The 9,903-nt window shown below is 33.6% G+C and overlaps 1 protein-coding gene across 1 annotated transcript; it reads right to left on the bottom strand.

The window, feature by feature from the left end:
• Positions 1-3,401: 3,401 nt before the first annotated feature.
• Positions 3,402-5,510, bottom strand: LOC122280671 (cytochrome P450 71A1-like). Its single transcript, XM_043091648.1, has 2 exons — positions 4,529-5,510; positions 3,402-4,420 (listed from the first exon to the last, which is right to left on the bottom strand). Exons 1-2 carry the CDS (start codon positions 5,465-5,467, stop codon positions 3,794-3,796), a joined length of 1,566 nt encoding a protein of 521 aa, XP_042947582.1. The 5' UTR covers positions 5,468-5,510; the 3' UTR covers positions 3,402-3,793.
• Between the last annotated feature and the right edge of the window lie 4,393 nt (positions 5,511-9,903).

The raw sequence follows: 9,903 nt of genomic DNA, 5'->3' as shown, positions 1-9,903 counted from the left end.
TATTTAAATATTCAAAAAATAGAAAAATTTATTAGTGATCACTTCTTTATTTATTAAAATAAAATAATAAAAAAATTATATGGATCAAAATGAAATGATAAAATTAGAGGCTACTTAGTAGTTAGTATTTTCTAAAAAAAAAATTATGATTTTGTTGACTTGGTGTTAGAATCCAAATGTTCGGTAATTCGGACTCTGATTGGATTGGAAGTTAAATCCGTCTCCCAAGTGGGGACTCAATTTCGATTTGGTAAGAAAAGACAGATGTCAGATTTGGGTGGGTGATCCTGTATCAGATTATGACTGATACTCTCCAAGTCTTTTTGAGTCCATTTAAAGTCTTGATCTTTATGCATATAACATGTATCAGATTTTGGGGCTTTAAAGTGTCGGTGGGCTCCATTTCAAGCCCAAATGCTTTTGGGTTGAACCATTCAAGCCCAACATAACCAGCCATACTCGATCAACAAATTTACAATCCCAAGCATAAACAGTAAACTTCAACATAATGGAGGCGAACTTCTATCTGTATCCAACCGAAACAAAGGAACATGGGGAAATTTCATACAGGCCAAATCTAAAGTTACATGAACAATGGCAAAATATTAAGAGTTTTAAGTATTCATTTGACGATCATGATTATTTACATTGACTTTTGACTTATTCCCCAACATCACTCCCTCCCGACACTTGAAGTCACTTGATGATCCTTAGTACTGCATGTGCAATTTTTTAAGGAGAATTAAAAATATGTTCTTCATGGTGTTATGTGCACTTCTATATATGTTGATGTGTGAGTGTGTGTTTGATAGATATTAGTAGCTTTGATTCTTGGCCGGTTTATGAAATTCATATCATGCATGCGTCTTCGCGATTTGATCTTCGGCCATACCTGCAGATGACACCATGAGGATCGTAGAATGGCCCAACTGTAAGAGCATTACGGTGCCATACTTCGTAGAAATGGTTTGAAAAGATCAGCGGTGTGGTAGGGTGCAGGCCAAGCTTGTGACGATTGCCTATGATTGTAAGCTTTGGTAGAGATGGACGGGCTTTGCCCCTTCTAAATATACATCGAAAAACATACAGAAATGAAAAGATGAAAAGAAGACAAGGATCAGGGGATTGACCTGTATTTAATTGAGAAAATCCTAAAATGGAATGAGGTGATAATGTAAGATTTACACCTTCTAAATCACAAAGACAAGTCAATAGTTTCAAGTTGTTGGAAAAATTAAAAAGGAAGAATCAAACCCAACAATCGAAATATCTCTTCTCTGTATAATATATCTTGTTTGGTAGCTTAGAGAGTTTTCACATATCCATTTTTTTATGCAGATCCAAACAAAGAAATTTCCTCAATCAACCAAAAAAACGAGACATTTATTTCACAAATATGACATGAGATGCATCTAGGAAATCTCAAATCCATAGCGGTTCAAACCCATAATAAAAATCGAAGTGATTAAATTACAATCCCATTAAATTGAAAAAACCCCATTAGCCCAAAAACACACCCCCACATTTGTGTTGCAAAGATTTTGGCGAGAGCGAGCTTGATGAGAGTGAGGAGAAGTTGTTAGTATTTGATTCAATTTCACTCCCTCCTCACTTTCGGTCTCTCTCTGAGTAAACTCTTAGCAAGTTTTGCAAATGTTATCGACCTCAAGATTTGAAATAGCAGCGCTACGAACCAAACAAGCCCATGACAAATAGAACCATTTGATTTTTTGAGAGGTCAAAGACCTTGAGAAGTGACAAAACTTGAGGAGATAGAGATTGAGGATGGTGGAGAGCTGAGGCGGCTTGAGTCATTACACCCTCTTTTCATTTGATTCGCTGCAGTTGTGTTCACGGTAATAAAATTAGACAATTGACATGGTTGTCTCTCATTGGAGGGTGTTAATCCTAGTTACACACCACGTCTGGTCCAAACAACCTCTCTATTTAATTTGTTCATGTAGCTCTTGCCATTACTGTAATTAGAAACCATAGTAGCAGAGTCATTTCCTTTCAAGTGTTTACTCCTCACAACCTGACGCAGAGGAATCCAATTTCGATGATATTTAGTTAATAGATTTGACGTTAATAGCATTGAACTACCTTGAGAAGGTAGATTAGCACAAAACTGATAGAAAAATATAAAGATCCCAAGGTTGAGCAAGAAGCGGCATTCCTCAATTGGGCGAGGAATGACATTTTTGGGTTGGGCGAGGAATAAGGAGCAATATTGCGCATGTGCTAATATTTTAGCCATAATTTTGGCTACGGTTGTTGAAATCCCTTATATGACCCCAATTTGAAAATCTCTCTTCGATTACGCCAACTGGTTCCCGTTTCGAGCCCAAAATCCACCGTTTTCTCTTCCGAATTTTTAATTTTAGTTTTTTTCTATTTTTGGTTATTTTCCTTTTATGGTAATGTTTATTTTGAAGGATGATTATATTCCAGATTTTCACTTCGATTTTAGCAAAATACTTATTTTATTCTATATTTTATTATTTGGTCATACTTGTAATTTTGCATCTTTTTATGTAGCTATTTATAAAGCCCGGCTTGCGGGTTTTAGAAGGGATATTAGGTTTTTATAAAAAAAAAAAAAAACCCTAATCTCATATTTTTATCTTGTAGTTTTATCTCTGTTTGCGTTTTTCTCGATCTCAATCTCTAGCTTCCATTGTTTAACTAGCCATCTAAATAATTCTTATTATGCTTTGACATCACAACCCAACACTTTTATTTACTTATAGTTTACAATTGAAGTTAATTTCAACACTCTAGGATTTAGTACTATATATGATATATTGTAATAATAGAAGTGCCATGCAAATAGCTCGCAACAATGTGGTTAATGAGTGTGCTAAACACATTGAAATAGATTGTCACTTTGTATGCCATCATCTTCAATAGGGCTCCCTTCACTTACATATGGTCTCCTTTGAAGAATATCTTGCTAACATATTTACAAAATCTCATACACCTAGCCGACTTGGTGATCTTATTTCCGAACTCTAGTCGACTTCACCACCCCGAGGTTGGGAGCGGTGTTAGTATATTTAGGAATATTTACTAGTATATCTCATAATATTTTCATGATTTGGTATATCTTACAATATTGCCATATTATAGAATATTCTTATAAGGATATAATATTTTTCCATTATGGCTTGATTGTACAATCAAGAAATAAATAGTATTTCCTTATTTAGCACAGGCATAGTTGATTCAACCACAAACAGACATTTTCTGTACACTAAACATACACACTTAATGTACATTTTTTTTTTTTTATGGAATGAAAAATAAGTTAATTACAAGAAAGAACAATTGTATACTGTCTTTTATTTTTTTACTTTTTACAAAGGATTTGCTTTGCCCCCTAATTTATTCATAATATATAAAAAAAAAAAAAAAATGCAACATTTTCACTAGTTAAAGCTTACAACAAATATAAGGTAACTTTCCACACCCTACCTAGCTAATAAATTAGATAGCTTCCAACACTTGAACATAATTACAAAGATAAGCTTCAAAACAAAATGATAAAAGAAAAAAAAAAAAAACAGAGAGAGAGAGAGAGAGAGAGAAGTTTTTTCATGCGAGGATAATATTTAAAACAAACTTGAAAAATAAAATGAAAGACACCCAAATCAATGCGGCAACTTAACCTTGATAGTACCAAGTAATTAGCACATGGCATGGTGAATTAGGAGCTCCCCATTTCAGCTAGGATCGTGATCCTTTTGCATGGAAAAGCAATATTAGGTGGAAAACCATATCATGCAAGTATGTCTTAATGGACGGACGGAGGAGAGTGTAGTGTTGGTACTAGATGAAGAGGAACTTTCTTGGACACAGTGAGGCCGTAAACCTCTCCCATGTCCAACTCCTTTCCTGATAAATTGGCTCCTGACAACCTCCAGTCAAACCAGCATAATATGTTGGCAATCACATATTCAATTGCAGCAACACCAAATGTCAGTCCAGGACATCCCCTTCTCCCCCCGCCAAATGGGAGAAATTCAAAGTCTTGGCCTTTGAAATCAATTGCGTTATCAATGAATCTCTCAGGGAGAAATTCTTCAGGCCTCTCCCATACAGTTGGGTCCCTTTGTATTGCCCATGTATTAACAAATACTTTTGTTTTTTCTGGAATATCATAATTGCCAAACTTCACCCTTGCTGATGTTTCGCGAGGTACTAGAAAAGGAAGGGGTGCATGCAGTCTGAAAGTCTCCTTTATGATGCATTTCAAGTAATCCATTTGGTTGATGTCATTCTCATCTATCTTCAGCTTGTTACCCACCACTCTTCTCACCTCTTCTTGTGCTCTCTTCATGATGTTTGGATTTTTTATGAGCTCCGCCATTAACCATTCCAAAATTGTTGAAGTCGTATCACTTCCTCCAACAAACATGTCCTGAAATTATTCAAAAAGAAAGTTTTACATGCTGCGTGCTGTTTTGAATATGTGTGTTTGAGAGAGAGAGAGAGAGAGAGAGAGAGAGAGAGAGAGAGAGAAAGAGACCAATAGAATTGCTTTGAGGTTGTCAAGAGTGAGTTCAAATTCAAGACTACCATCCTCACGAAGTTGCTGAAGAATATCCACAAAATCTTTCTTATTCGATTTTTGATAGTTATCACCTGTGATTGTCTGGTGTTCTTCAACTAGTAGATCTAAAACATCATCTATTTCTTTCAAAGTGGATTTCAAATTTGGGATCAATCCGGTAAGAACATCAATCCATCCCAAAGAAGGAAAAAAGTCGCCCACACAAAACGTTGTCAGTAGCACCATTAGCCTTCTTGATAACTGTCCAAACTTGCTCTTACCATCTCCTCCTTCGAATTTCTGTCCAAGAGTACATCGAGAGATTATGTTGATTGAGGTTGCAACAAACATCTCACTAAGATTAACAGAAGTCTGTCTGAGGCACGACACACGTAACATATTTCTTAATAAAGCAACTTCTTCTTCCCTTACATATTGGAACGATTGCACTCTTTTCGGACTCAAAAGTTCGGCAACACAAATTTTCTTAGCTTGTCTCCAATACTCACCATAGGGCGCAAAACCTATGTCTGTACAACCGTAAAGTAAGATGTTAGCAGCTGTGGTTCTTGGCCGATTTGAGAAAACGATATCATGTGTCTTCATGATTTCTCTTGCCATATCTGGAGATGAAACCACAAGTGTTGGAGCATGACCCAATTGCAAGAGCATTACAGGGCCATATTTCTTGGAAAGGGCTTGAAAAGAGCGATGTGGGAGTGTGCCAAGCTGATGAAGGTTGCCTATGAGTGGAAGCTTGGGCGGCGATGGTGGTAAATTGGCTTTGCCACTTCTAAATATTCGTCTGAAAACATAAAGAAGTGAAAAGATGATCAAAAGAATATATAAGAGGGGATTGACGGGTAGTTTTTGTAGTTCTTGCCATGATTGCATGAACGATAATGGCAGAGCCATTTCTTTCCTCCCAAAATGTTTGGCACTACAACCCTGCCGGCCCTTTCACTCATATATATATATATATATAATTAGCTAGCTGTTAATCATTCATGTTTCCACATCATATATATATATATATAATTAGCTAGCTGTTAATCATTCAAGTTTCCACGTGCACTTTCGGCAACATGACTAGGGGAATGTATAGTAAAATATATGATAAGTGATATGCATGATGATTTTATCCATGTAAAAAATATCTTCGCATCTTTTGCTTGTGCATATAGACAAGTAGACAGCTACCGCACGCTGTCTTTAGTACCGGACACTTCAGTAGCAGACATCTATATCCTGGCGTTTGTAAGTAACCTTACGTACAGTCACATGATGCTAGTAACTAGGTGCATGCATGGCCCCAACATCACCGATCATAGTTGTTTTTTACCATATAATTATGTAATCTTTGCTGTAAAGAAAAAATAACATAATATTTTTTATATAGGCCGATCAATCTCAAAGGTTCAATTAATGCATATTGTACACAAGCATAACAAAATCGTGCGTCCATCGATTATTTATTTAATATATATGTATATTTATAAGCAGTAGCGGAACCAAAAATTCTACCTTGAGGGGCCATATTGATTTAAAATTCTACCTTGAGGGACCATATTGATTTATGCAATGACAACGATGTTTGCGTAGTAAATGACTATGTGTATGTGTATGTATATGTTTATATTACAAACTCTGTTATTTATAATTATAAAAAAATACATTATAGATAGGACTGTTTACCCTAATTTTAGATTGGGTACTAGGAGATATTTGGTCTGGAAACCGAGTTCGAAATCTGGGCTGGGTTTCAGCTTGGGTATATCCAAGTTACGACCCGGACTGGTTTCGGACTAGTTTTTATTTTTTAAACAAAAGTCTATATTATTTAATTTTTGTAAGAAAAAATATAATGCTGAAATGTATTTTTATTTTTTTTATCTAAAAGCCTAGCTATATTCTATTGCAATTTTTAAAAAAAAAAATCATTTTTTTTATATATAAAACAACTGATTATACAATTTAATAGATATTAGATTATTTGATATTTATATGCTATATTACCTAACATAAAATTACAATATATAAAAATTAGGTATCAAAAGTAGACTAGAGAGCCACAGTACATGCGTATATATTGAGAGAAAAATCTCCAACGGAACATCGAAAATAGCATCAACTTCATCTGTATTGAGTGGAGGCCTGAAATCTCCTTTCCCAGCAAGTAGGCCTGGCCTACCATAGAGACAACCTTGATTAGGTGCTGCATGCATGATCAAGTGACATAGCATTGCAGCCAAAAGTACGTCATGATTTGCTTGTAAGAGAATAATAAAAATTAAAATGATAAATAGATTTTTACTTAATATAAACATTTTAGATTGAATAAAAGAACAAAATAAGGGAGCATTGTAATTTATGCGGAAAGGATATGATCCTATGATTTCACCATATTATGTATCTACAACATTAACTATTGTATATCCTCTGATTTCACGATCTCAATTATCAAATTTGAGATGGTAATTATTAATTAATAAACAACACCATTGTAATTATTAAAATATCAAGACTACAGTATTACATGTAACCCACTATAGAACCTCCAAACAGTCTCAATCATCTTCCATTTAAACGATCGAGGAGATATTAGATTAATATGTACTGTCATAGCTGGGGCCTTCTACCTCATAGAAAAGGGTCATATCTATCTTACATTCCATCGTACGTAGAAGGGAAATTCGGAAATCTTACATTCCATCATAAAAGAGACCGACTATATATATATATATATATATATATATATATAAAAGAAATGATATTTGTAATCGTGGTTTTGCAAGCAACGTGTAATCGTTTTGAAAAAAATAAATTAATATAGAACTCACGTGAAAAAAAAAATTAATTTTTTAATCGTGGATCCTACTTTTTTTCAAAACAATTACGCGATATTTACAATTCCACAACTGTATATAGTATTGCTTTATCTTCCATCTAAATTAGCAGGGAAATTCGGAAACTTCATACCAAAAAAGGAAAAAAAAAAGGAAGATTATTATAACTTTACATTCTTTTTGATAAATTTTCAAGGAAATTTTAATGAGAAAATCTGTATGTTTGGTTTTAGAAAAATTTTAACTATTAAAAATTTCTATGACAAACACCTTTTAAACATCAAATTAAATAATCTTCATCTTCACCAAAATTTCTCGGATGAACAGTACTAATTATAGACATAAATTAGTTTCATATTTTCATTCAATTTATAAGAAATAATTTTTGGATTGTATACTTTTTAATTTTTAACTCATATTTTCAAATTTTTAAATTTTCTGTGGTATATTTTTGATATTTTTTTTTTTTTTTATGTATGTATATGTACTCATTTTTTATATTTTGGATGCAAAAATTATCATGTTATGATCAATAAAATCTTGTTTACTGATAAAAAATTATGAACTTTAAGAAAATATAGAAACTATTCTTTTCATACTTTTAAGAAGACTCAAGAATTTTAGATGAAATTAGAAGAAAATTTTCAAAATTTTAAAAGATTTAAAGAAATTTTTAAATTTTTTGGATCAATTTTATTTTTTTTATCAAATTTTATTTGAATTTAAATTATAATGATAGATTTTTTTTAGGAAGGCTAACAACTAACCTCTACGTGGTTTTGACACTATTTGTAAGTCTCAATTTCATTCCATGCTGAAGCAAAATGTCTATTTCTTAAATAATTTATCATTTGTCTTTCTATAGGGGTGGAAGGTTTTGAATCCAGATTTTCTACTTGGAGAATCAGGTCATATTCCATTAGATGGCTCTTGGCAAATCATTTATCATTTTAGATACAAATCAACATCTTCTTCTTTTTTTTCATATTATTTCATTTCCAACCTTTAAAGCGCTTCATCATGTGCAAGCTGATATGATGCATAACAAGAGAGCCAAAAGGATGCATGCACAGTTCAAAAACTTCGATTTAAAAAAGGAAAAGCAAGGTGTGTAGCTTCTAGCTATATCTCCCTTATCTTAAAATATTGAATGGGATAATTTTCCCTTTGGCATTGAGTCAATCATGATATATATGGACCATGGTCTGTTTGTCAGTTTTATTTCTCAAATTGTTTTTTATTTCATTTTTCTCTTGAGTAACAATTGAATTGAGATATTGATAATTGATGCATTTTCTGAACCACTTGTTTTTTGTTGTTTTAGGTTTTTCTTCTATTTATTTTTTTATCTTTTGTCTGAGCAACTGTTTTGGGATCTATGTATTGAATCCCTAGAATCAAGCCCTCAAATGGGCAATGCCATATGGGTTTCTCATTCTCTATAAATACGTCAACAGGTACAACTTGAAGAGTCTTTGAGATCTGAATTATCAATAACAATATCATCCTTTCTAACATAACCATCAAAGATTTCCCCTTTTGGGTCCCAAAGCCTACGCTCTGATTGCAAGTTATTGAATACGTGGGAGGCATAGCCGGATATTGCATTAATAGTTTGCCAAAAAAAATTAATTTGTAGGTAAAGCAGGACCCAAATTCATGCTACCACACACTCACACTATCACACAGTTTGTGAAAGGAAGTTGCTACGGTAGACAATCATAATATTGAATTGGATAGGAGATTTGTGGAGATGAAAGAGAAGTTGCACTAAATGGCACCCGAGTTCCACATGCGTTGAGACAAATAAGGAAAAAGCTCAACGAAATGTACCATATCACAACGAGATTGAAACTTAATCGAGCTTGATCTAAAATCACTGCCACAAAATCCTTCTATAATCAACTGCCACAGAGGTAAATCTTGGTGAGATAGTCGCACTGAATCGACCCTATTAATGGTTGAGTCATGCTCCGAAAGGAACGTCATCATATTGAATCCCAAGAATCAAGTCCTTAGAGGCACAATGCCATACTATGTTTCTCATTCTCTATAAATACGTCGACAAATACACATACCTTGAAGACTCCCTGAGATTTGAATTATCAGCAGCAATATCATCCTTCCTAACATAAGCATCGGATCAAGTTTTCCCTTTTAGATTCACAAGCCTTTGCTTTGATTGCATGTTATTGTATACCTGGGAGGCATGGCCGGAAATTGCACCAACACCTCCCAAGTGTTCGGCACTACAATCTAGCCATTTCACTTATATATATATATATATATACACACACACACAATTAGTTGTTGATGTCTGCACATTTAGTACTTTGGCAACACTAGTACGAGAATATGTTGTAAAATATATAATATTTATTTGGAATAATGATATGATTTCTCATGCAAAATGATGAGGGAATCTTCACATCTTCTAGTTATATGTACATGTGGACGTAGAAAACTGCTCGTTGTCTTTACTGGATGACTTTTTATTTTTATTTT

This window comes from Carya illinoinensis, chromosome 11, assembly GCF_018687715.1.
Source record: "Carya illinoinensis cultivar Pawnee chromosome 11, C.illinoinensisPawnee_v1, whole genome shotgun sequence".
NCBI classification, from domain to species: Eukaryota; Viridiplantae; Streptophyta; class Magnoliopsida; order Fagales; family Juglandaceae; genus Carya; species Carya illinoinensis.
This window is presented reverse-complemented; position numbering and strand designations above follow the sequence as displayed.